Genomic DNA, 26,058 nt, shown 5'->3' with positions numbered 1-26,058 from the left:
GTTTGATATCCTCCGAATAGCATTGCAGCAGTGAAGCCAGCAGGCAAAGCGGTCCATTATTCATGGAAAAAAAAAACTAATATGTTCGAAAAATCATTAAGGCTACGAATAACTGTTAAAAGAAGAAAAACAATCTACTAGACGCAGCGCTGTAATGATACCCGTCTCTAGAACATAGAATATATATATATATATATATATATATATATATATATATATATATATATATATATATATATATATATATATATATATATAATAATCAATCAATCAATCAATAAAAAAGTGATAGCTTACAATAGTACTATAATTAGTGATCCATTACCCACAGATTCAAACAATTGCCACTCATGTGTGAATAATGTTGGTTTTGTTTGACTTGTATTTTCTTCATCAATCAGTCTGTAAGTTATGAGCAGGCAGGTGTGCCTTAACAAGACAAGAGAACAGTCCTTGTTGATGCAGCAGCTACGTTGTTCCCACAGTGAGGCTCAGTGCGCTGGAGTGCTTCGCTTGCTTTAGGTAGCTTTTTCGGATACATTAAAAAGAGCAACCAGTGCCGTGATGTACTGCGCGCCCTGCCTGTCGCAGGTGCAGTTCAGTACAGCCGGCTGGTTGAAGTGCCGAGATTGTAAACTATGCTAATTAGTCATTATGATTCCCGTGGATACGAGGGCAGGCTTTGTCAATGGGCCAGATGCCGTTTCTGTCATTTATTTATTTATTTATTCATTAATTTATTTATTTAAAATACTTTTTTCCAGTATATGATAACTTTGCGCTTTTAAAATGTTTTTTGTTGTAAATGATGTGTCCTTTTACATAATAATAATAATAATAATAATAATAATAATAATAATAATAATAATAATAATAATTGCTTTCATATTGCTCAGTGGTCTGGAATTCTACACCGCTTTCTAATTCAGATTACATTTAATAAAGAAAGGCATTCAAGTTGCAGTGCACCTCACATGTACATGCGACCACATCTAAAGACACAGGCAGACTTTACCATGTTCTTTTTCTTTCCATTGACAAGCTGCTGTGTCAGGAACACCTCGTGCTTCTTGTAATACACAGTGAGGGATCGTGGGCAGGAGACACCATCTGCAGCGCCACACAGGTAGTTTTCTATAATGACGCTAAAATTGTTGTATTTAGGTGTGATCTGCTTCACAAGAACGTATGTGCAGTCTCCTTGGAAGTCATAGGCTGTTCCATCGAAGGTGACATAGTGAGGATCTCCCCATCCGTAACAGGTGCCTAGGAGAAAAACAGAACCAGTTACCTCTGCTGCTTTGAACTGTTTAGCAAAATATACGTCAGCGAAATGGACTATACTTACATTGACATTCATACTGGTAGCAGCATCCAGATTCATCATACACCTTAAGTGGTGGCAGGCCATTTACACATTCAATGGGTTCCACAGCCTTGCATGGCACAGGCTCTACATTAACTGTGGAGCCTCCTTCGCATGTTGCTTTTGTACATTTATCAATCTTCCAAGTCTCGTGGTACTACAGGCAAACAAGAATAGACAAATGGGTTTACACAAATTATCTTTCTGTTTGTAAAAAAAAGGGCCAATTACACAGGAGTGTGGGCTCAGTCTAAAACATATTCCTATTAGGAAAATACATGGAGTCAAACGTTACCTTTCTGGGAGGGTTAAGCTGATTGCAACCTTGAGGTGTGGTTTCTGGCACAGTTGCAGAAGTTGTTTTCTTACTGGTGGGTGGCTTTGTGGGTGGCTTTTTGGTGGTTGGAGCACTGGGTGGCACAGTAGTAGTATGGCATTCCATGACATGTTTCTCAATCTCACATTTGTCACTACAGAAAGCTGTGTAGCACCATCCGGCATTATCCGTGTTGTTGTATATATTGGCACCTAATCATTGCAAAAGAAGAGCTATTAGTTTATGTCAAAAATAAAATTATATAACAATGAAGCTGGGTGTGTTCATCGCCACGTTGGCTTTTAAAGTGAGTTTGGAATCACTGCACAATGCAGTATGAGCAAAACTTTTAGCATTGCTTTCTGAAGAACGCTTTCAGGTTTAAAAATACATTTAAAAAAGCCTTTCCAAATTACACCTGTAATACTCTTTTGATTCTATCTCAATTACACAATTCAAAGCAAGTGTGAAAACATACATTTGTTACACCTGGTCAATGAAAGATAATTGTACTGTGCCTCTCAGGGTGTTTGAATGAAAGGTGCTTTATAGTTCTTGTAACATATTATTAAGGTAACATATGAGTTATGCCTTACCAGGTGGATATCGTCTTCCACTGATATTGCAAGTGCACTCTGTCCAGGATAGGCTGGTAGTAAGTGGTTCTGTGGATGTTGGTGTGGGTCTGGAGGTTTCAGTGGAGGTAGACTCTGTGGTAGTGGGAGAAAGAGGGGTTGTTCCTGGTGTTGTTTCTAGGGTCGTAGGGGATGGTGTTGTTGAAGTCTTGTGTGGTAGAGTTGTTTTTGTTGGGGTTGGTTTTTCTGTTGTTGATTTGTAGGTGCTGCTTTCGGTTGTAGCAGTGCTACTTGTTGTAGAAGCTGTTGTAGTTGTCACTGGAGTGGCAGATGTTGTTGATTCAGTGGTGCTTTCAGAAGTGGAAGTGGTTGTTACAGGACCTGGTGTCGAGGTAGTGGATGGTAGAGTTGATTCAGTGGTTGCAGTTTCTGTTGTTGGAATGGTGCTTTCAGTAATGGGCGAGGTTGTCTTTTCAGTGCTGGTTGTCGTCACTGCTGTGGTTGATGAAGTTTCTGTGGTGGTATGCGGTTTGGGCTCTGGGGTAGATGTTGAAGTCTTGGGTGGTGTGGTTGGTTTTGTTGTGGTTGGCTTTTCTGTAGTTGTTGATTTGTAGGTGCTGCTTTCGGTTGTAGCAGTGCTACTTGTTGTAGAAGGTGTTGTAGTTGTCACTGGAGTGGCAGATGTTGTTGATTCAGTGGTGCTTTCAGAAGTGGAAGTGGTTGTTACAGGACCTGGTGTCGAGGTAGTGGATGGTAGAGTTGATTCAGTGGTTGCAGTTTCTGTTGTTGGAATGGTGCTTTCAGTAGTGGGCGAGGTTGTCTTTTCAGTGCTGGTTGTCGTCACTGCTGTGGTTGATGAAGTTTCTGTGGTGGTATGCGGTTTAGGCTCTGGGGAAGATGTTGAAGTCTTGGGTGGTGTGGTTGGTTTTGTTGGGGTTGGTTTTTCTGTTGTTGATTTGTAGGTGCTGCTTTCGGTTGTAGCAGTGCTACTTGTTGTAGAAGCTGTTGTAGTTGTCACTGGAGTTGTAGATGTTGTTGATTCAGTGGTGCTTTCAGAAGTGGAAGTGGTTGTTACAGGACCTGGTGTCGAGGTAGTGGATGGTAGAGTTGATTCAGTGGTTGCAGTTTCTGTTGTTGGAATGGTGCTTTCAGTAGTGGGCGAGGTTGTCTTTTCAGTGCTGGTTGTCATCACTGCTGTGGTTGATGAAGTTTCTGTGGTGGTATGCGGTTTAGGCTCTGGGGAAGATATTGAAGTCTTGGGTGGTGTGGTTGGTTTTGTTGTGGTTGGCTTTTCTGTAGTTGTTGATTTGTAGGTGCTGCTTTCGGTTGTAGCAGTGCTACTTGTTGTAGAAGCTGTTGTAGTTGTCACTGGAGTTGCAGATGTTGTTGATTCAGTGGTGCTTTCAGAAGTGGAAGTGGTTGTTACAGGACCTGGTGTCGAGGTAGTGGATGGTAGAGTTGATTCAGTGGTTGCAGTTTCTGTTGTTGGAATGGTGCTTTCAGTAGTGGGTGAGGTTGTCTTTTCAGTGCTGGTTGTCGTCACTGCTGTGGTTGATGAAGTTTCTGTGGTGGTATGCGGTTTGGGCTCTGGGGAAGATGTTGAAGTCTTGGGTGGTGTGGTTGGTTTTGTTGTGGTTGGCTTTTCTGTAGTTGTTGATTTGTAGGTGCTGCTTTCGGTTGTAGCAGTGCTACTTGTTGTAGAAGCTGTTGTAGTTGTCACTGGAGTTGCAGATGTTGTTGATTCAGTGGTGCTTTCAGAAGTGGAAGTGGTTGTTACAGGACCTGGTGTCGAGGTAGTGGATGGTAGAGTTGATTCAGTGGTTGCAGTTTCTGTTGTTGGAATGGTGCTTTCAGTAGTGGGCGAGGTTGTCTTTTCAGTGCTGGTTGTCATCACTGCTGTGGTTGATGAAGTTTCTGTGGTGGTATGCGGTTTAGGCTCTGGGGAAGATGTTGAAGTCTTGGGTGGTGTGGTTGGTTTTGTTGTGGTTGGCTTTTCTGTAGTTGTTGATTTGTAGGTGCTGCTTTCGGTTGTAGCAGTGCTACTTGTTGTAGAAGCTGTTGTAGTTGTCACTGGAGTTGTAGATGTTGTTGATTCAGTGGTGCTTTCAGAAGTGGAAGTGGTTGTTACAGGACCTGGTGTCGAGGTAGTGGATGGTAGAGTTGATTCAGTGGTTGCAGTTTCTGTTGTTGGAATGGTGCTTTCAGTAGTGGGCGAGGTTGTCTTTTCAGTGCTGGTTGTCGTCACTGCTGTGGTTGATGAAGTTTCTGTGGTGGTATGCGGTTTAGGCTCTGGGGAAGATGTTGAAGTCTTGGGTGGTGTGGTTGGTTTTGTTGTGGTTGGCTTTTCTGTAGTTGTTGATTTGTAGGTGCTGCTTTCGGTTGTAGCAGTGCTACTTGTTGTAGAAGCTGTTGTAGTTGTCACTGGAGTTGCAGATGTTGTTGATTCAGTGGTGCTTTCAGAAGTGGAAGTGGTTGTTACAGGACCTGGTGTCGAGGTAGTGGATGGTAGAGTTGATTCAGTGGTTGCAGTTTCTGTTGTTGGAATGGTGCTTTCAGTAGTGGGCGAGGTTGTCTTTTCAGTGCTGGTTGTCATCACTGCTGTGGTTGATAAAGTTTCTGTGGTGGTATGCGGTTTGGGCTCTGGGGAAGATGTTGAAGTCTTGGGTGGTGCGGTTGTTTTTGTTGGGGTTGGTTTTTCTGTTGTTGATTTGTAGGTACTGCTTTCGGTTGTAGCAGTGCTACTTGTTGTAGAAGCTGTTGTAGTTGTCACTGGAGTTGTAGATGTTGTTGATTCAGTGGTGCTTTCAGAAGTGGAAGTGGTTGTTACAGGACCTGGTGTCGAGGTAGTGGATGGTAGAGTTGATTCAGTGGTTGCAGTTTCTGTTGTTGGAATGGTGCTTTCAGTAGTGGGCGAGGTTGTCTTTTCAGTGCTGGTTGTCGTCACTGCTGTGGTTGATGAAGTTTCTGTGGTGGTATGCGGTTTAGGCTCTGGGGAAGATGTTGAAGTCTTGGGTGGTGTGGTTGGTTTTGTTGTGGTTGGCTTTTCTGTAGTTGTTGATTTGTAGGTGCTGCTTTCGGTTGTAGCAGTGCTACTTGTTGTAGAAGCTGTTGTAGTTGTCACTGGAGTGGCAGATGTTGTTGATTCAGTGGTGCTTTCAGAAGTGGAAGTGGTTGTTGCTTCTGAAGTTGTTGTAGAGCCTGGTGTCGGGGTTGTGGATTCAGTGGTTGCAGTTTCTGTAACAGTTACTAGTGTTGTGGTGGTGCTGAGATGTGTGGTAGGTTGAGTTACTGGTGTTGAGGTAGTGCTCTGAGATATGATTTTTTCAGTTACTGATGTTGAAGTGGTGGAGGTGATTATAATGGGACTGGTTGTTTCAGTGTTTGGTGTAGATGTTTCTGTTGATGTGCAGCTATTGATGCAGCATTTAACTCTAACCTCATAGTCGAAGCAGACTGGTGGTACCTGATCCTCGTTTTTACAAACAAATCCAACAGAAGGACTGCATTCTACTTTTTGTCCCACGTCTTCTAAACTGTAATCTTTGAACTTTGATGCTCTGCATTCAATATCATCAGGTTTTTCACAAATATTTGGATCAGAGGCTGTGAGATTTTTAATAGTTTCATAGTCCCCTTTGCCTGGTCCAGGTTCAGGATAATCCACATTTTTCCATTCTGACCACTTACATACAATACAAGATGGTATTGTTGAGGTCTTGAGTGATGTGGTTGATGAAGTTTCAGTAGTGGGCGAGGTTGTCTTTTCAGTGCTGGTTGTCATCACTGCTGTGGTTGATGAAGTTTCTGTGGTGGTACGCGGTTTGGGCTCTGGGGTAGATGTTGAAGTCTTGGGTGGTGCGGTTGTTTTTGTTGGGGTTGGTTTTTCTGTCGTTGATTTGTAGGTGCTGCTTTCGGTTGTAGCAGTGCTACTTGTTGTAGAAGGTGTTGTAGTTGTCACTGGAGTGGCAGATGTTGTTGATTCAGTGGTGCTTTCAGAAGTGGAAGTGGTTGTTACAGGACCTGGTGTCGAGGTAGTGGATGGTAGAGTTGATTCAGTGGTTGCAGTTTCTGTTGTTGGAATGGTGCTTTCAGTAGTGGGCAAGGTTGTCTTTTCAGTGCTGGTTGTCGTCACTGCTGTGGTTGATGAAGTTTCTGTGGTGGTATGCGGTTTGGGCTCTGGGGTAGATGTTGAAGTCTTGGGTGGTGCGGTTGTTTTTGTTGGGGTTGGTTTTTCTGTAGTTGTTGATTTGTAGGTACTGCTTTCGGTTGTAGCAGTGCTACTTGTTGTAGAAGCTGTTGTAGTTGTCACTGGAGTTGCAGATGTTGTTGATTCAGTGGTGCTTTCAGAAGTGGAAGTGGTTGTTACAGGACCTGGTGTCGAGGTAGTGGATGGTAGAGTTGATTCAGTGGTTGCAGTTTCTGTTGTTGGAATGGTGCTTTCAGTAGTGGGCGAGGTTGTCTTTTCAGTGCTGGTTGTCGTCACTGCTGTGGTTGATGAAGTTTCTGTGGTGGTATGCGGTTTAGGCTCTGGGGAAGATGTTGAAGTCTTGGGTGGTGTGGTTGGTTTTGTTGTGGTTGGCTTTTCTGTAGTTGTTGATTTGTAGGTGCTGCTTTCGGTTGTAGCAGTGCTACTTGTTGTAGAAGCTGTTGTAGTTGTCACTGGAGTTGCAGATGTTGTTGATTCAGTGGTGCTTTCAGAAGTGGAAGTGGTTGTTACAGGACCTGGTGTCGAGGTAGTGGATGGTAGAGTTGATTCAGTGGTTGCAGTTTCTGTTGTTGGAATGGTGCTTTCAGTAGTGGGCGAGGTTGTCTTTTCAGTGCTGGTTGTCATCACTGCTGTGGTTGATGAAGTTTCTGTGGTGGTATGCGGTTTAGGCTCTGGGGAAGATGTTGAAGTCTTGGGTGGTGTGGTTGGTTTTGTTGTGGTTGGCTTTTCTGTAGTTGTTGATTTGTAGGTGCTGCTTTCGGTTGTAGCAGTGCTACTTGTTGTAGAAGCTGTTGTAGTTGTCACTGGAGTTGCAGATGTTGTTGATTCAGTGGTGCTTTCAGAAGTGGAAGTGGTTGTTACAGGACCTGGTGTCGAGGTAGTGGATGGTAGAGTTGATTCAGTGGTTGCAGTTTCTGTTGTTGGAATGGTGCTTTCAGTAGTGGGCGAGGTTGTCTTTTCAGTGCTGGTTGTCATCACTGCTGTGGTTGATAAAGTTTCTGTGGTGGTATGCGGTTTGGGCTCTGGGGAAGATGTTGAAGTCTTGGGTGGTGCGGTTGTTTTTGTTGGGGTTGGTTTTTCTGTAGTTGTTGATTTGTAGGTGCTGCTTTCGGTTGTAGCAGTGCTACTTGTTGTAGAAGCTGTTGTAGTTGTCACTGGAGTTGCAGATGTTGTTGATTCAGTAGTGCTTTCAGAAGTGGAAGTGGTTGTTACAGGACCTGGTGTCGAGGTAGTGGATGATAGAGTTGATTCAGTGGTTGCAGTTTCTGTTGTTGGAATGGTGCTTTCAGTAGTGGGCGAGGTTGTCTTTTCAGTGCTGGTTGTCGTCACTGCTGTGGTTGATAAAGTTTCTGTGGTGGTATGCGGTTTGGGCTCTGGGGAAGATGTTGAAGTCTTGGGTGGTGCGGTTGTTTTTGTTGGGGTTGGTTTTTCTGTTGTTGATTTGTAGGTACTGCTTTCGGTTGTAGCAGTGCTACTTGTTGTAGAAGCTGTTGTAGTTGTCACTGGAGTTGCAGATGTTGTTGATTCAGTGGTGCTTTCAGAAGTGGAAGTGGTTGTTACAGGACCTGGTGTCGAGGTAGTGGATGGTAGAGTTGATTCAGTGGTTGCAGTTTCTGTTGTTGGAATGGTGCTTTCAGTAGTGGGCGAGGTTGTCTTTTCAGTGCTGGTTGTCGTCACTGCTGTGGTTGATGAAGTTTCTGTGGTGGTATGCGGTTTGGGCTCTGGGGTAGATGTTGAAGTCTTGGGTGGTGTGGTTGGTTTTGTTGTGGTTGGCTTTTCTGTAGTTGTTGATTTGTAGGTGCTGCTTTCGGTTGTAGCAGTGCTACTTGTTGTAGAAGCTGTTGTAGTTGTCACTGGAGTTGCAGATGTTGTTGATTCAGTGGTGCTTTCAGAAGTGGAAGTGGTTGTTGCTTCTGAAGTTGTTGTAGAGCCTGGTGTCGGGGTTGTGGATTCAGTGGTTGCAGTTTCTGTAACAGTTACTAGTGTTGTGGTGGTGCTGAGATGTGTGGTAGGTTGAGTTACTGGTGTTGAGGTAGTGCTCTGAGATATGATTTTTTCAGTTACTGATGTTGAAGTGGTGGAGGTGATTATAATGGGACTGGTTGTTTCAGTGTTTGGTGTAGATGTTTCTGTTGATGTGCAGCTATTGATGCAGCATTTAACTCTAACCTCATAGTCGAAGCAGACTGGTGGTACCTGATCCTCGTTTTTACAAACAAATCCAACAGAAGGACTGCATTCTACTTTTTGTCCCACGTCTTCTAAACTGTAATCTTTGAACTTTGATGCTCTGCATTCAATATCATCAGGTTTTTCACAAATATTTGGATCAGAGGCTGTGAGATTTTTAATAGTTTCATAGTCCCCTTTGCCTGGTCCAGGTTCAGGATAATCCACATTTTTCCATTCTGACCACTTACATACAATACAAGATGGTATTGTTGAGGTCTTGAGTGATGTGGTTGATGAAGTTTCAGTAGTGGGCGAGGTTGTCTTTTCAGTGCTGGTTGTCGTCACTGCTGTGGTTGATGAAGTTTCTGTGGTGGTACGCGGTTTGGGCTCTGGGGTAGATGTTGAAGTCTTGGGTGGTGCGGTTGTTTTTGTTGGGGTTGGTTTTTCTGTCGTTGATTTGTAGGTGCTGCTTTCGGTTGTAGCAGTGCTACTTGTTGTAGAAGGTGTTGTAGTTGTCACTGGAGTGGCAGATGTTGTTGATTCAGTGGTGCTTTCAGAAGTGGAAGTGGTTGTTACAGGACCTGGTGTCGAGGTAGTGGATGGTAGAGTTGATTCAGTGGTTGCAGTTTCTGTTGTTGGAATGGTGCTTTCAGTAGTGGGCGAGGTTGTCTTTTCAGTGCTGGTTGTCGTCACTGCTGTGGTTGATGAAGTTTCTGTGGTGGTATGCGGTTTGGGCTCTGGGGTAGATGGTGAAGTCTTGGGTGGTGTGGTTGGTTTTGTTGTGGTTGACTTTCCTGTAGTTGTTGTTATAGGAGGCGTGGGGGTTGAAAAGGTTGAGGATACTGCTGTTGTAGGTACAGATGTGCTGGTCGGTGGCTCTGTTGTCGTTTCACAATGATAAGCGTCACAACAGAGAAACCTTATCTGATAGTTGTAGCACATTGGAAAAATGCCTGTTTGATCTTCATTTTTACATGTTAATCCTGTAGCGATATCACATGTCACAACTTGACCAATGTCTTCAATTATTTTTTCAGGATACTTCTCTGCCCTGCACTCAATTCTGCTTGGCTTTTCGCATATCCTTCCCCCACCTGCTACAATCTTGTTGTAGGTTTCTGAGTCTCCACCTGCCGCACCAGGAGTTGGGAAATTGGTATCAAACCACTGGGACCATTTACAGGGACGCCTGCAGGTGGTTGTAGGGCTAGTGGTGTGGGGGACTTCAGTTGAAATGGTCGGAGGTGTTGTTTCAGGGGTTGTAGATGTGGTGACTGGAGGAGATGTCGGAGGTGTTTTTTCAGGGGTTGTAGATGTGGTGACTGGAGGAGTGGTTGACTTCTTGCTGGTCACAGGTGGTGCACTTGTCGTGGCCCCGCAATTCACAAGGTTGCAGCAGTATGCACTGATCTCATAGTTTAAGCATGTGGTTGGATTATCTTTGTTGTTGCACTTGAGCCCAAACGAACTGTTACATTGCACTACTTGTCCTAGGTCCCCTAGAGGCGTATTTGGGTATTGCTGGGCTCTGCAATGCACTTTCAGTGGATTTGCGCACACAGAGTGACCTTTCGCCTTGATCTTGTCATATGTTTCATAGTCCCCATCGTTACTGTCAGTTGGGAAGCTTACATCATACCACTCTGACCACTGGCAGATTTCCTCTAGGCAGCTAGTAGTACCACTTGTTGTTGATTCTGAGGTTGCAGTAGGTGACAAGGGTGGAGCTGTTGTAGTTTTGCCTGTGAGATAAAAATACATTTAAAACATTTACATACATTAAAAAGTCAACAGCAGTCTTTCAAAGGCAATCAATAAGTATTTCAGAAAAAGACCTTAATGAGAAAGACTAAACAAATGATAGACGTGAAAAGTCAAAATTACTGGGTTTCTTTTTGCTTGTAAGTCACTAAAGAAGAAGAAGAAGATGAAGAAGAAGAAGAAGAAGAAGAAGACGACGAAGAAGAAGAAGAAGAAGATGAAGAAGAAGAAGAAGAAGAAGAAGAAGAAGAAGAAGAAGAAGAAGAAGAAGAAGAAGAAGAAGAAGAAGAAGAAGAAGAAGAAGAAGAAGAAGAAGAAGAAGAAGAAGAAGCAATATTAATTCTGAGCTGACTGCAATGCAACTCTGCACCTTCTAGCTCACATTATATGTGAAACTATATATCAATATTTCATACCAGTTGGCGTGGTTGGAAGCGAGGTGGTGAAATTGAACACTGTTGGGGTATGCTGTGTAGTTCCTATGGTAGTAGTTGATTGTCCTGTGTTGTGCGGTGTTTTCGTTGTTTTGCAGTTGTAGATGTTTCTGTGAATGGTGCCATTTTCTCCGCAGGTAGCAATTATACAGCTTCCTAAGCCATCAGTGGTGTTGTAGATTGTTGCACCATTTGGATACTTATTCCCTTGGTAGCTACAGTAACATTCTAGTAAGGGAATCAAGACAAAGAATATGATTACAAATACATGCAAAACAGGTTTGCTTATGGGAAGCCTGGTCTGTTGTCCTATAAAGCTTGACTGAAATGTCATCACTGGAAGTTGAGGCTAAGTTTAAGGGAAATGAAAAGCAAAGGGCAATTAAACCGGATTTTAAATACAATCTTAGAGAGCAGAAATAAGGAAACCAGGGAATCATAAAAACATTAAAAAGTAATAGCTAGGATTATATACCTTCTACTGTACATATTTCTTACATGAATATTTTTGCTTACATTTTAACAGTTATCTTATTCAAATACAAAGGAAAACAAATAGTATTCAGCTTACTGTAAATATCATAGCTGCAATACACTTCCACAGATTTACACAAGCTGCAAAAAAAAAAAAAAAAACAGTATTTGATTTAATTAACAGCTTAGTATAGCCATTCTTATACAAATGGACAGTTTCATACAACATTTGATATTATTATTATTATTATTATTATTATTATTATTATTATTATTATTATTATTATTATTAACATTTAGATTAAAGGGCATGCAAAACTATTTTGTAACTCATTCAAAACTGGGTTACTATCAATGGGTCATGCGAGTGAATGGGATCTACTATTCCACCAGTAGTTACCATGACACTGCAGGCCCTTTGTGTGCAATTGCATAGATATGGCGTGTGCAATGCTAGTAAACTGTAATTACACAGTTATTACAATGTCATTGCATTGAGTTCTTGAGTTCCACCACCATGGCAGAGTCAGTAAATCATTCAGTTAAACATTATTTTTGTTGACTAATAATTTCCCCGTTCTTCCCATGTATTTTATTGCAATACTGCATGCACACAACTTCAACAAGTATGGTTGGAGTGGCAGGGTGAGTGCATATCATATATAGGCATGTTGGCATTTGTACACTGTGGATCAAATGTCTTTATTAATAGATTTGAATGCACTGTAGCAAGTCAATGAATACTATATGTTCAGCGTTTACCTTACTTGGTAACACTTTATATTAAGGTGCTGCTTATTAATGTTGTATACATGATTTATATATGCTTAATAACTATGCTATAGAGTGTTACTAAAGCATTATAGATGGTTTATAACCATGCAATAGCCATAGGCAGAACTACGTTTAAACATCCCAAAGTACAATAGGTGGCTAAAAACTGTTCCCTTTATTAAAACGTAATTCTGCCTATTGCATGGTTGAACATCCCACAGTAGAATAGATGGCTAAAAACTGTCCCCTTTATAAAACTGTTATTCCATCTATGGCTATTGCATGATTATAAACCATCTATAATGCTTTATTAACACTCTATAACATAGAAGCATATATTATATATTGATCAATGATGGATCAATGATGTATAAAACATTAATAAGCAGCACCTTAATATAAAGTGTCACTGTTTACTTTTATCGTCATACAGTTGATACATGTATAGATGTATACTGTAATTATACCATGATTGACAGTTCTCTGTGGAGGTAACCTCTTCTCCGTTTTTATAGTGATTTCCTTCATCATCGTAGCAACCACAGTCTTCCTGTTGGACACACTTCATTGACTCCTCATCAAAATAGGGCTGGTTCGGTGGGCATTTTGGATAGCAACCTGTTTAACAACAAAAGCAACATTTGAAAATGTATCTTTTTGACTCACCTTTCACGGTATGTTATTTAAACAGAAGCCGTGAAGGTTAGAGTTAGGGTTAATGAAGTGAAGGTAAGGTATTGGGAACTTTCAAGTTCTCTTTATACTTCTTCAACTGAGGATGCAAGAGAGTAGGATCTTTGAATTTGATGGGGTTTTGGCAATTTGGTATTGTTCAGCAGAAAACACCATGGGGGTTAGAGACCTAACTGTGACGATGGGCTGAAGTGTCCTTCTGTCACTTTGGGATTTTGCGTTGGGCTTTAGAAGCACAGAATTGTCTGGGTTTAGCTTTTGTATGCCTCTGTTTATACTGGACTGGGTTGGGATGTTTTTCAACAATTCTGTTTCTGTAGCCCGCTCTGCACAATACCTACCTTCCAATCCTGGGATCTGGCTGGAGCACGTCCCACTGGGGTTCCGGCAGGTTTTCATACAGGGAGCGCCGCAGGGCTTGTAGTGCCACTCACACTCGCCAGCGGGGTTGTAGTAATCACAGAACAGCGCTGGAAGAGAGAACAGACTGCCTTTCATTCTGAAATCCCAGTACCCAAGACACTTCCTTATCTGTTCTGTCTCTGCATGTAAAGTGCTGCTTGCCAATAATAATAATAATAATAATAATAATAATAATAATAATATAATAATAATAATAATAATAATAATAAACCTGATTTGATCAACACAGTCATTTTCAGGTAACACTGAAAAAGAATAATGAGGTAAAATCTTGACACTGCAAACGGAGAGCTCACTTTTGATTATTCAAAAAAATACATATATATATATATATATATATATATAATTACGGCAAATCTCAGGGCTTCTCCATGCAACGCAAACGCCAGCCTCATTGCAGGCCTCAGCGTAGGAGGCCACAGCTGTGCAGAAACACTCGCAGTCTCCCCCAGAGTCACAGGCACACGAGTCTCTCACGCAGGCATCGTAGTACGGAGTGGGGTCCACCTGTAGAGGAAATCCATTATTCCCAGATCCTTATCAGAGGATGTGTATGAAGTAGAAAAAAGGTAAAAAAGAAATATAGGAATGTAAGAATAGCCCTAACTATATCTTGTGAGGTTTTTCACTGTAAATAGATGCTTGTTATAATGTAATCAGTTAGGGATAGTATCTGGGTTTTCCATCATCCTCGTTACCTGAGAGTGGCAGGCAGTGAACACTTTGCTCTTGATGAGGCTGCACTGCTTCTGAGCCCAGGATTGCCGGTAGGGGTTGGAGACGCAGGGGTCTCGTGTGATTTTCGCGTCCGGGCAGCTGGGAGAGACCTTCCAGCTGTTTCCAAACTCCTGGGCGTTTACAACGACTGCCTGGCTCCTGGTGGTGAAGTCGTTCTGTCCATTCCCATCGTAGTCACCGCACAGGCCGCAGACGTGACCCTTTGAAAATAATCCAAAGCCCATGAATCCTTGGCTTTCTTTTCATATAGAAAGCAAAAAGCAAACTCTGGTTGATCCAGCATTGGCCTCAATTTCCCACTGCATTGTACATTACTTTTTGTTTAATTCATTAAGATCAGCAATGAACTTTATAATAACAGTTCTTTATAATATATTAGAAAAAAGAAACACTTGTGCACATATGAAAGTACATTGTTAAAAACAGAAGTACTACAAATTAAGAGTACAATGCAAAACAAAATGAAACCAGATGCATACCAACTTCAGGAACAAAAGACAATGGAAGAAATTCAGCACTGGAATTGAATTAAAAGCATACAAATTGAAAAAGTACGAGAGAGACACACAAGACTATAATAACGTGACTGTGTACAATTGGAATAATACATTTAAAAGACATTTTCAACACCGTGGAACAAGAATTCTGCTGGATCGCCAATCTAACACAAGTAATAGAGACTCAAGAAATTTGGGACACTTAAGAGACACCTCGTCTCCCAAAAGGGATGTTTTCTGGGGGAAATAGCCACAACACCCACCAACTCGAAGGCAACCAAAGAAGAAGAGGCGGGGGAAGAGGCGACCGACACGACTTTACACAGAGGATGACAACCAGAAGCCAGACAAGGTTGTAATTAACATCTCCAATTACGATCTTACACATGCACAACCTAGAAATGGGAAGGCATATTTCAATACAGCTGAATGATGGCAGTGGTAAATCCATTCCCATGTCCCTTACCTGGAAACTGGGGCTGAGTTTGATGAACATGCTGGTCTTCTTGTCCCACATGAGGATTAATCCGTTCTTGGCTTCGATGACCATGTAGATTCCCATGGTGCTAATCTTGTAGGGAACCTCTTCCCCCGAGTCTCTCTGGACCACCTGGTAGTGTCCTTCAGTTAGTATCAGCTCATTGTTCTAATAAATGAAAAAAAAATAGAGTGTGTTAATTAAGCATAACAAAGCCTAGCCCATCCCTCTCCAACACAAAAGATTGAGGCCTTTACTTTCTCTCTAAGGACGCCACAACTGTTAGTGGAGATACCAGCAGCACTGACTTCCAAATGTGTTAAATGGCATGTGCTGAACTGTGTGTTACCCCGAGGAACAGCTTGATGGCCTTGGAGCAGGTGGTCCCTGTGGTGCCACAGGGAATGTTCTCAGTGATCACTCTGAAGGTGCCATTGGCTGAGTTTCCACTGCAATAGTCCTGCAATGGGAGAAACAAAAAACGAGCAATACTGATATCTGTTGGAACTATAGAGTCAGTCACTGAAATACACCAGGGAAGAAAACTTTCTGATTACCTAGAGACTGAAAATGTCTTTTTCCAAGACTACTTCAAATAAGAAAAAACTAACATTGGCTTTCAGAGATCAAATGTCTAAGCTTGTGGTTTGCACCTGAGTGAGGGTGTATTCACAGTCTCCATTGAAGCTGAACCTCTTCCCATCAAAAGTGATGTAATGCCCGTCTCCGTAGATGGCACAGGTACCCTGGCACTGCTTATCTGTGCATTGCCATTTTCTATCCTTGCAGGTACTTAAAAACAAAGAAACAGATATATTAGAAAAAACATGAGAAGAATTAACAGCATATGCATAGTAAACAAAACCATGCACATCAGGTAGTCTGAACCCAAAGGATCCTTGGTGAATTCCTCATGAACTGGAATGAGATGATGGCCCTGTTTCTGCTGTGAAGGATGCTGGATTTGACATACCAGGTGTTGCAGTCCACTTTGATTGTCTCTCCAGGGTTGTAGGAGGCTCCGTTATGGATGCAAGGACACTCATTCTCAGAGACACAGCCTCCCTTCCCATCTGAAAGCAGACCCTGTGGGCACACGCAGCCAGAGGCACACTCTGTGCTGTACTGTTAAGAGAAGAGAAATCGAAAGGTTATTCCAGACTGCTGTGGTATCCTGGCGTAGTTAAGCTTCTGATGATGTTCTTGAAATTCTTTAACACTAGAATGACCAAAGCAGTCATTTTGACCATTTTTGGAATTTAAATTTAAATTGCTGTGCATGTGTTTAAGATACGGAGCTGTGCTTTCCTGACTTTTCATAAATATATGTACTAATTAACCTGACAAAGAAAGAAAATTAGTTGCAGAAATTAGCCGGATAACATACTGTCATACCTATTCAGACCAGGCGTGGTCAAATTGACCAATACATATCAGCAACTATAACAATTAAATGTTTCAGTATTATTTGTGTTTAGCAGTCATATTGAAGTTTGATTCTATCAGTCTGCATTGCTCAAGTGAGCTGTCTATTGACATTGCTATTGTTTCAATGAGCCTCTGATAGCCCATCAGTCAGTGTTGACATCTCACAGAGCCAGGCTGTCTGTCTGCATTGGTACTATAAGTCACTCGGTCTTCTAAGAAATTCATTGCTACCCCAATACACGTTGCAAAGGGATCACTGGAACACAGCAAAGCTTGTTTGGAATTACTGAAAATTTGACAATGCGGTAAGTGCACTTCATATTTTGAAAAGCGCAGTATCTGTGTGATTTGTGCCAGAACTTAAACATTGTAAAACATTGTAAATGAAGACCATTCTGTCCAAATATTTATTTATTCATGTCATTTCGATTATAGTATCTCTGTGTATAAACGCATATGCGTGTTGTTATATAGGAAATATAAACCCATTTATTAAAAAGAAAAAGATACTTATTTACATAATTTCAGTTCTACAGTTTTGTATGTATAGGATGTATATACTTTGTTTATTTGTATGTATAGGATGTATGTATATACCTGTATATACACACATTTATTTTCAAATATTTGTTTATTTCATTTTGAACCATTTTTTGAGGATGCACGTTAAGTAACATGTTTGTATATACAGCAGACACATTTCTGTGCAAATGTCCATTTATTTACAATGTTTCGGTCGTGTAGATGCTTTATAAGATGTTCCTGAATAAAACTACGCCTTCCATTCAATTGTTTGTCCTTTCATTATAATATTTATGTTGTTTTTAATACGACTGTCAAATTGACTGGTCATGGTTGTTGTAGGAATGCCTATAAACGCAGTCTTTCTAAAGTTAAAGGTTCCCAGGAATATATAAAGAAACATCCCATTCACTTACACACTCCATATCCAGGGTCTGACAGCTCTTCTGACACTCAGATCCCCGAGCCCCTTTTGTAGCATTGCTACAGTCAAAGAAGACCATTGGATCTGCACAGCCTGCAAAGGAGAACTCAGCGGTTAGCTTTGAATACCGCAGCTGAATTTTTTATGCCACAGGCATATCTGTAATAGTGAGCATATCTATATAAAGTACAGCAGTCTCCTGGGGTAACTCGTTGAATCAAAGATGACTCATCCTGAAAGCATATCACTGTCTTTGATAAAGTAAGTAATCTGGTAACTCAAACTGCTTACTTGGTTGTGCAGATTCTCCGATGCAGTTCAGTTTCCCTTGCTTGCAAGTGCTGAAATGAAAATGATCAGATTAGATTAGATTAGATTAGATTAGATTAGATTAGATTAGATTAGATAAACCATTTAATACTGTAGTAGATATTTTCAAATTCCTGACCTCACTTCATCAATCAGCACTAAGGCTGAGATTTTTCTTAGCAAATATTTCACAAGCTGACTGCATCAGGGGTGAAATTATCTGTTCACACCACCAGTGCAGCTCTAGTGGTCATTTCTATACTGGATTGCAGAAATTCCACCTTGTTCAGGCTTGATACATTATCGTTACGCACACACATATAATGAAATAATAAACAGATACAAGCAATAAGGTTGTCAAAAGTTCCTTCAAGAAACTGAACAAATAAACCTACCACATGGCTCCATCCCTGTTGATGACCTCTCCAGCTGTCACAGCTGACCCCTTGTTGTAGCACGGGCAGCTCGCAGGTGGGACGCATATGCCTCCCTCATCCATGTAGGTCCCCTCTGCACACCCACACCCGTCCACAGGTACAAATTTCACCATGCAGGTGTAGTCCGGCTCACTGAGGGAGCGGCAGGTGCGATCACAGCTGGTCATGCTGTAGCTGTAGGTCAGGGTCCTGGGGCAGGAGGTGGAGTACTTGGCTGAAGAAATAAATAGGAATAAATTATTAGACTAGGCTTTTGGGAAGACGCATTTTAAAGTCAATGCTTACCCTAACAGAAGCAGCGTAAGATGAACATTCAGTCTCCTGAATTGAAACCAGATAAGTAAATGACTTTGAAGCAAGAGAGCCTTTGAAGCAAGACAGCCCAGTGTAGTTTTAAATATTAAAGTGGATGCGCTTTAGAAATTAGGTGGTTTAGTTTGGTTGGGTAGCTAAAACTCTCAAGATACTTACTGCAGATGCTGCTTCTCCAGCCGTCCAGGTGGACCCCCTTAGCAGCGCAGGCATGGACGTACGAGGAGATGGCTGCACACATGCAGTCCTCGCTCTTCTCACAGTTACAGCTGTCGTACATGCAGTTCTGCGGACAGTGAGAGACGCATTAGTAAAACGTACTGGGGAGACAGCTGAAAAGCAGGCTAGTATAAAGTTTCAGAACAAAAAAAGCTAAAACAAAGTGTCGTATCACAAGTAACAACTTTGTAAGCTAATTGATTGCCACTAGAACACAAGTCCCAGGTAGATTTTTATTCAATGGTGGTGCAGTAGATCGTTTCAAAGTTTAAAAACATACTGTTTTGTAGGTGGCAGGGCTGATCACTGAATGGCAGGCAGAAAAAGGACCTTGAGGATCTAACAGCATGGAGCACCAGTGCAGGGCGTATTTTTCTGTAAAACGGGAAGAAAAGTCAGCAGAACATTATTTCCAAGGATACTGCGAACTTCATTGATGGCAAAATAATTGATATGCATAGTGCTCTCGATCTGATACAAGAGAATGCATTTATCATCAACTCAACCTAAATATCAACCTAAAACTTAATTTTAAACAGCTGGTGTTATGCAGCAATGGGGCGCATACCATTCTCCACACTCAGACTGCAAGGGTTATCATAGGTGTCCTTCATATCCGGGCAGCTTGCTTGGGTCTTCCAGGTGTTGGCAAAGGCAGAGGCCGTTCCCTCCACCACCCCGCTGTTGGCTTTGAAATCATCAGCCTGGACGTCGTTAAAATTACCGCAGAGACCTGGATAAAAAGAGCAGCAAATGAATTGTGAATGATTTAGTGTAACTATATATATATATATATATATATATATATATATATATATATATATATATATATATATATATATATATATATATATATTCCTTTTTGTTTCTGGAAAAAACACCAGTATGGTTATAATAGAAAATCTATACGTGAAGGGTGATAAGTCTCGTCAAACTCTGAAAACACCTACCACAAGTCTGTCCCTTGTAGGAGGAACCTGCAGTGATGTAGACCTGCATAATGGGAGTGAGCTGGATCTCCAGCACCAGATCAAAGGAGGTTTGAACAATGATGTAGAACGAGGATGGTCTGAAGACGGTTACATTGGCTACAAAATACAAGAGGACATTGTTAGAGCCATGGAAATGTTCTTTAAGAATGTCATCACTGTCCCCTTCAGAACAGTGAACGAAGCTGTGATTATAATGAGAGCATGTGGTCCGTTGTCACCAATCAAACTCTAAGACATGAACAAGCAAGGACAGGACAACAGTGCAAGAGAAACACTGGGGGTGTTCGACTGAATATCCCGAAAGGGAAGAAGTACATGAAAAATAACTTATTGTGAATAATTTACTACATTTTCATGTGAATCATTATTGAAATTATAACAAGGATTCAAACGGTCCATAAAATCATTTGTAAAGAGGAAGGGCAGCTAGTGTATAGAAGTGTACCTGTGTACAATGGCAGCTGAGCGAACATCCCATTCACAAAAACGCTTCCACTTGGATTGATGCTGAAGACCTATTAACAGAACATCAAGAGTCAGAACTTGCACTTCCTAGAATATAGCACATAGACAGTGTTTGTATGGTAATTGGGATATATATATATATATATATATAATATTTTGTATTTTAAGTTGACTTACGTTTTGTCCTCCTGCAATTGCAAGGGTGACAGACTTTAGGCAAGTCTCTGTGTCTGTCAGCCCGCACTTGACAATCTCCCCGAGAATTGTAAATGCATTGTTCTGGCAATTCTAAAGAAAGGGAAGACAAAACAAAAGGTTGATATGCAATCTGGTGAGACATACTGACGTCTCATAAAGGATTCATTCAAAGGCAATGGGGGGACGGGGGTGATTTCTGTAGTGCTTTAGTGCCCACCTTTGAGAGGACATAGGAACAGTCTCCGTGGAAGGTGAAGTCTTGGCCATCGTATGAGGTGATGTGGGACCCTCCCTTAACAGAACAGGATCCAGGGCAGTCCAGGTCATTGCAGCTCCACCTTCCTCCGTTGCAGGTGCTGCAGAGAAGAATCAGATGCTCAGGCAACAGGCAATTGAACCAAATAAGGTGGCTTTTTCATTTTATGCTATTCTTTATTACACTTTGATATGCTTCTCTAAGCCCAGTGAAAGCATGGTAAAACATAGGTAAGCATTGTAAAGAATAGCGGGGCATGGTAAAGCATTTTAACAGACAAGGCAAACCGGGGTAAGCTACAGTCAATGCATTGTGTAACAATTGCAAAAGCACAGGAAAGGGGAAAAAATACCATTAAAAAAATACAGTGATAATGGTGCATTTTAAATCAATTGACTATGTAAAGACACGCGCTACAGGATTCTGCCAATTGCAATGGTAAGAGAATGAATAAGACATACCAACGCCTGCAGTTGCTGCTGTAAGACTCTCCAGGGCTGTATGTTTTTCCATTGTAGCTGCAGGAGCACTTTTGCAGCGGGATACAGCCACTCTGGGTAATGTCATCTAAAACAGTTCCTGTGAAAAAAAAGAAAAGAAAATCGACAATTCAGACAAAACTCCTAGCTTGACCTTGGTACTGCATGGACAATTACTGTGAACTGATTCCGAAAGACATGCGCCTATTGAAAACTACACATGTAATCAAGCAATGATGTTACTCTATATTAATAAAATAACATTTCAAAAAGTGCTGCGTTCATTACCTGCTGGGCAGAAGCAGCCATCAGTGCAGTGGTCCTCACAGAGGTGACCTCGGTCAGGGTTGGAGCAGGTGTCAGTGCAAGGGATCCCACACTCCTGAAACACCATGTTCTTTGAGCATTTCTTACCTGGGAAACAACAGTGATGCCCATGAGACCCCCGGCAACAGGACGGTGTTCTTCATATTGAAATTGCTGGTTTTAATACAGTTTGGTATAGCGTTTTGAAAAATTCAAATTTGAAAAAAAGAACACAGACATAATATGGTTTCTAAAACTTGAAACAGCTTTTCTTTTAGTAAGTTTTAATAAAACAGAAATGAAATGCAGAAATGGAGTACGGTAAGCTTACTGCAGAATTGATCTGTTCTCCAGTTCTGGGGTTTGCCGCCAGCGTGCACACACTGCCGCGAGTATTCAGAGATGGTGTTGCAGAGACAGAAATGCTCAACGGTGTTGTTACACTGGCACATGTCTTTAACACAGGCATCGACAAACGCATCTACAGGTACAAGGTCCTTGCAGGTTGCTAAGGCAGGGCTGGACAGAATCTGCTCACACAATGGTCTCTGTAACAGATATAGAGAACGAAGATGCTCAAACGCAAATCACTGAGAATTAATTTTGTAGGTATTATTGTTATTAAAAAAGCAGAAGATTAATCATCTTTCATCTGCATGATGATATGATGATATACAGTACAAGAAAATAAAACCCTTTGATAATATGAGCACCCCCCCCTTGTAGTGAACCCCTTTATAACAGTTTCCCCCCCTAGTTAAAGCCTAGCAAAGTCTAGTAAAGCACAGTGGGGAAACTATGGTAAATGCATAGTATAACCATGGTAAAAATGCAAAAACACCATTCACAACTACCCTGGTAAACTTTTATAAGGGTTATCTCAGAATATAATGTGTGTTTGCAGGCGTGTGGAAAGCAGGTCTCACCAGATCAGCACACTTGTCCTCAGATGGAGGAGTGAGTTCAATGCATGTTTCCGTTGGGCTGTCCATCTTCCAGAAGTTTGCAAAATCCAGAGGAGATATTTTCATGCCTAGAAAGAATTAAATGTGGTCACACGTTAAACAAACAAGATACAAATGCAATGTTGTATCACCTTAAACTAACACACTAAATGACATGTATTTAAGCTTGTAATAACATACACTGCTTAAAATTCTCAACTGCAAAATTTTAATGTAACCCTCATGCTGACAATGTGTATTTGCAATGTAAATAAACTGTACAGCAAAACCACATGGCAATTGCATTGTAACATATCAGACGATGAGAGAGCTGTGTGTGTAAAATATCAACAGTGTGTTATGACAATATTTCTAAAAGTATTCAGACCCTACCCTATTATATTACGCTTTACTGTAATAGCAGCAGGGTGAGCGGTGAAAAGACTGCACACGTTTACCATTTTGAATCAACTCATCGTAGACCTGGACTCCATTGAAGTCACCACAGAGGCCACACGTCTGGTTCATGTATTTTTCGTCGATTTCCAGCTATAGGGAGAGACAGCTAGCCTTAGTCAAGGGAACTGACACAATCTTTGCAATGCTGTTTATTAAGAAAGTTTCCATAAGTACTGTACAGCATGCATATAACTAGGACTAAAGGAAATGAGGTAAAAAGCAAACATGCTCCTTTTGCATCTGATTTGGAAAAAACCTCGACCACCCCAAAGGAAGGGTTAGAAGTACGTAAATCAGGTTCCTACCACGAGAGAATCGTCCTCGTTCCACATGGCAACCAGCCCGAGTTTAGCTGTGACCTTGATGTAAGAATTGATCTTTTCAATCAGGACACCAGACTGGCTGAAAGGCAGGGTAACCCTGGAAGAAAAGGATATCAGCACTCGTTAGGGCTCAGAGTCAGGTCGGCAGCATTCTAAAAGCTGTTGGAATCTGTTTTAATTCATTTACAGCAGCAACAATAGAATATAATAAACCCTCACCCACATCTAACCCTTTTTGATACAGTTGTGTGCTTACATATATTGTGCAAAAAGATTAGCATGTTATGTACATTGTAAGTACACTTAATAACATTGACGTTGTGTGTAAGCACACGTGTATTTGCTAAGAAACACAGAAATTACAGACGTTTCACATAACGCATTTCCACACTTTCTATGTTTGCTGTAAATTACTACACTGTGTTCAAGGCTGATCACAAGCACTTACTGCTTCCCATTGACTGAGATGGCGTTCTTGGTGAATTGCAGCACTATCCCGTCCAGCTTCATGGTTATAGTGCTGATGGTCGGCAGGTCGTTGACGACAGCTCGTCTCATCTGGATGTTGAAGTCCTCGTAGCTGCTCTTGCACTGCGAGGTGAGGACGTAGTTGCAGCTGGACGGGACATTAAACATGTCTCCATCAAACATTTTGAAGTGGTAGTTACCCCATGTGCTGCACACGCGGCCGTTGTGAGCAGGGTTCACAGCTGAGAAAGGAACAGCAGAAACTTTTTTAATGTTGCTCTTGGATGGGAAACTTATTAGAATAATTCTCTGAAGTGCTGGCTACTTGAACCACTGCTGAAGGCAGCTTTCATGTATATCATGCATACAATAGGTTAACATTATAGATATAATTAATGGCAGAAATTCAAGAACTTTATTGACATGTGGTTGGCAAATTCAAGTAAAATAAATTTCTGAAATCAGATTATTGATCTTACCAGATATAATGGGTTGCATCATTCCTGGGATGATGTTAACTTTTGTTTCGCTCATTTGCTGCACCTCTGGTTGAGACCCTGTTGGGAGACAAGTGGGGATAAGTCCAGTGTCTCGTGATTATTGATGAAAAAAAAAAACACATGGAAAAGACACAAACCATTTTGAAAGAAAACACAACAGTAAAGGTATTAGCCTACAACATATACAGGGTAATAAACATGTGTGTGTATTTTACACAGTGATGCCATCCATATGAGCATCAAAAATAATCTCTCTATTTACATAAATCTAAATAAATTGTACTTATTTCTTTGCAGCTTTAGCTAGCCCGCCAAACTAATCCTGTGAGCATACAATAGACAGATTGATCCACAGATAGAGGTTTCCATGCAATTCCTATACAATGCTAACGTTACATATAAATAAAAACCATTCCTACCACTCATAGTAGAGGCATTAGCAGCAGATATCAGCCATACAAGCGCCCATAGCTCTATCCCATTTCTTAAGCCCATGTTGCCCTGTAGATCTGTAGTTGGAGCTCCACAGGTACAGTGCAGGTACTTTCTGCCTGGTGTTCCTTCCTTTTATACTGAAAGAGCCTGGGGATGGCCCAGGTGCCTAGAGGGGCTCTGATGAGGTGGAACTGTAGTGTAAGGTAAATAGACGCATGAATTCTTAAGACATGGGCACACTGTTTGAAGAAGGGGAGTGGAAGCTCCTGTTGGAACAAAATAAGTCAGAGTCTTGGGGGTAGCTGAGGAAAACTCATTAGGGCTACAGAACCGACCCGTCACTTCAACCCGATACCCTTGATCCAGAACCTCAATTGCGTGTCCACTTCATTTTGTTGAATGTTAATGTCAAAAAAGAGTTTTATAGAAACTTTAATAAAAAATAAAAAAATTAAAAAAGAAGGTTTTCTTAAATCTGTATCCAGTTGGAAATAGGAAGCAAGGATGGGTTATTTAAAGAAATTGAGGGCTATGAAGTTTTCCCAGGTTTAAATCAGTTTACTTCTCCACTATCAGGCTGTGCAGGGTAGAATTTTTTTTTTAAATCAGTAATGAACAATACAGCCATTTATTGTCACTGTTGATGTTTTATAGGGTTTTTTTCCTGTAGATATTAAAAAGTCTTTAAAAAGTCAGCATTTTATTGTTTTTCCACTTAAGCCGCTAGACAGTTGAGCAACAGTTAAAATTAGCGTCTCCACAATTTCAGCCCAAGGTGTAATTTAACAGATCAGTTTAGAACAAATTGCATTCAAACACTCATCTGAGAGAAAATGAAGAGATTTGAGACAGGATGTAAGTATCACAAACCATGCATGCAACTTACATCATCAGAAAGAGGATTTTTGGATGTAAAATGAAGAACAGATATTCCAATTGTCCTTTTATCTAGTTTTGAAGAGTTTTGAAGACAGTAACCTATTCAGGGCTACCAAGATACGTATTAAATGTTATTGTACTGCACACTAGACTAGAAGCATGACATGCATTCTTGATTTTCTGTTAGAGGTTATAAGACTGTTCTGTTCTCTTGTGCTGAGCTGAGGAAGGTGGCTCTAATAATCACTAAGTGCCAATTTGTTAACACGATCCTCATCCCAATGCTCCAATCTCATCCTGAAGGGACTGCAGTACTGATTAGTCTTTTGTTGTGTGGAAAATGCAACTAGGAGCTGAACCGAACGCAGCAAACGTTTTCCATTTGCGACTCTTAATTTGTATTACTTGGTATTGTGTGTAAACAAATTTATTTAAAAGCAGAAGGTAACAGTACTCAAAGGTTTTGAGTGCTATACTTAAGAAGCAGATGCTTCAATGTAAATCTTTAAAAACCGCTTGCTAATAGTGTAAAGGTGAAGGGTATTTAAAGAGAGCAGTCAGTCTCTTTGAGCACGACGGTGTGTTGGAGTCTTGAAAGGTACAGTGTGAAGTCTTTTTCGGATTTGTGTAGACCTGTGTGTGTTGTTTTTCAGCCGGTAAACAGCTTACCTGTCTGCTCATCAGTTTAGATTCCTGATTGTGTTAGTTAGTGCTCAAAAAGAATTAGGTGTTTATTTTCATTTTATTTATTTCTGTAGATATTAAAAGTGCACAAAAAGTGCTAACCCTCCTGTC

The 26,058-nt window shown here is 41.2% G+C and overlaps 1 protein-coding gene across 1 annotated transcript in view; it reads right to left on the bottom strand.

The window, feature by feature from the left end:
- Positions 1-24,478, bottom strand: part of LOC121294982 (mucin-2-like) — a 32,999-nt gene extending 8,521 nt beyond the window's left edge. The window contains exons 1-34 of the mRNA XM_041219245.1: positions 24,369-24,478; positions 23,929-24,006; positions 23,430-23,691; positions 22,964-23,078; positions 22,658-22,748; positions 22,182-22,288; positions 21,587-21,803; positions 21,238-21,363; positions 20,932-21,049; positions 20,432-20,570; positions 20,194-20,304; positions 19,997-20,066; positions 19,510-19,647; positions 19,128-19,292; positions 18,840-18,934; positions 18,500-18,626; positions 17,987-18,242; positions 17,574-17,623; positions 17,275-17,375; positions 15,882-16,033; positions 15,562-15,700; positions 15,258-15,368; positions 14,897-15,076; positions 13,894-14,133; positions 13,546-13,702; positions 13,114-13,242; positions 12,547-12,697; positions 11,403-11,446; positions 10,814-11,059; positions 8,885-10,378; positions 2,279-6,214; positions 1,662-1,894; positions 1,349-1,523; positions 1,016-1,266 (exon numbers count right to left, since the gene is read on the bottom strand). Coding sequence (XP_041075179.1) covers positions 1,016-1,266; positions 1,349-1,523; positions 1,662-1,894; positions 2,279-6,214; positions 8,885-10,378; positions 10,814-11,059; positions 11,403-11,446; positions 12,547-12,697; positions 13,114-13,242; positions 13,546-13,702; positions 13,894-14,133; positions 14,897-15,076; positions 15,258-15,368; positions 15,562-15,700; positions 15,882-16,033; positions 17,275-17,375; positions 17,574-17,623; positions 17,987-18,242; positions 18,500-18,626; positions 18,840-18,934; positions 19,128-19,292; positions 19,510-19,647; positions 19,997-20,066; positions 20,194-20,304; positions 20,432-20,570; positions 20,932-21,049; positions 21,238-21,363; positions 21,587-21,803; positions 22,182-22,288; positions 22,658-22,748; positions 22,964-23,078; positions 23,430-23,691; positions 23,929-24,006; positions 24,369-24,444 — 10,080 coding nt within the window. The 5' untranslated portion in view covers positions 24,445-24,478. The remainder of the gene's footprint in view (positions 1-1,015; positions 1,267-1,348; positions 1,524-1,661; positions 1,895-2,278; positions 6,215-8,884; positions 10,379-10,813; positions 11,060-11,402; positions 11,447-12,546; positions 12,698-13,113; positions 13,243-13,545; positions 13,703-13,893; positions 14,134-14,896; positions 15,077-15,257; positions 15,369-15,561; positions 15,701-15,881; positions 16,034-17,274; positions 17,376-17,573; positions 17,624-17,986; positions 18,243-18,499; positions 18,627-18,839; positions 18,935-19,127; positions 19,293-19,509; positions 19,648-19,996; positions 20,067-20,193; positions 20,305-20,431; positions 20,571-20,931; positions 21,050-21,237; positions 21,364-21,586; positions 21,804-22,181; positions 22,289-22,657; positions 22,749-22,963; positions 23,079-23,429; positions 23,692-23,928; positions 24,007-24,368) is intronic.
- Between the last annotated feature and the right edge of the window lie 1,580 nt (positions 24,479-26,058).

This window comes from Polyodon spathula, chromosome 19 (genome assembly GCF_017654505.1).
Source record: "Polyodon spathula isolate WHYD16114869_AA chromosome 19, ASM1765450v1, whole genome shotgun sequence".
NCBI lineage: Eukaryota > Metazoa > Chordata > Actinopteri > Acipenseriformes > Polyodontidae > Polyodon > Polyodon spathula.
Note: the sequence above shows the minus strand (reverse complement) of the source record. Positions and strands in the feature narration are given on the sequence as shown.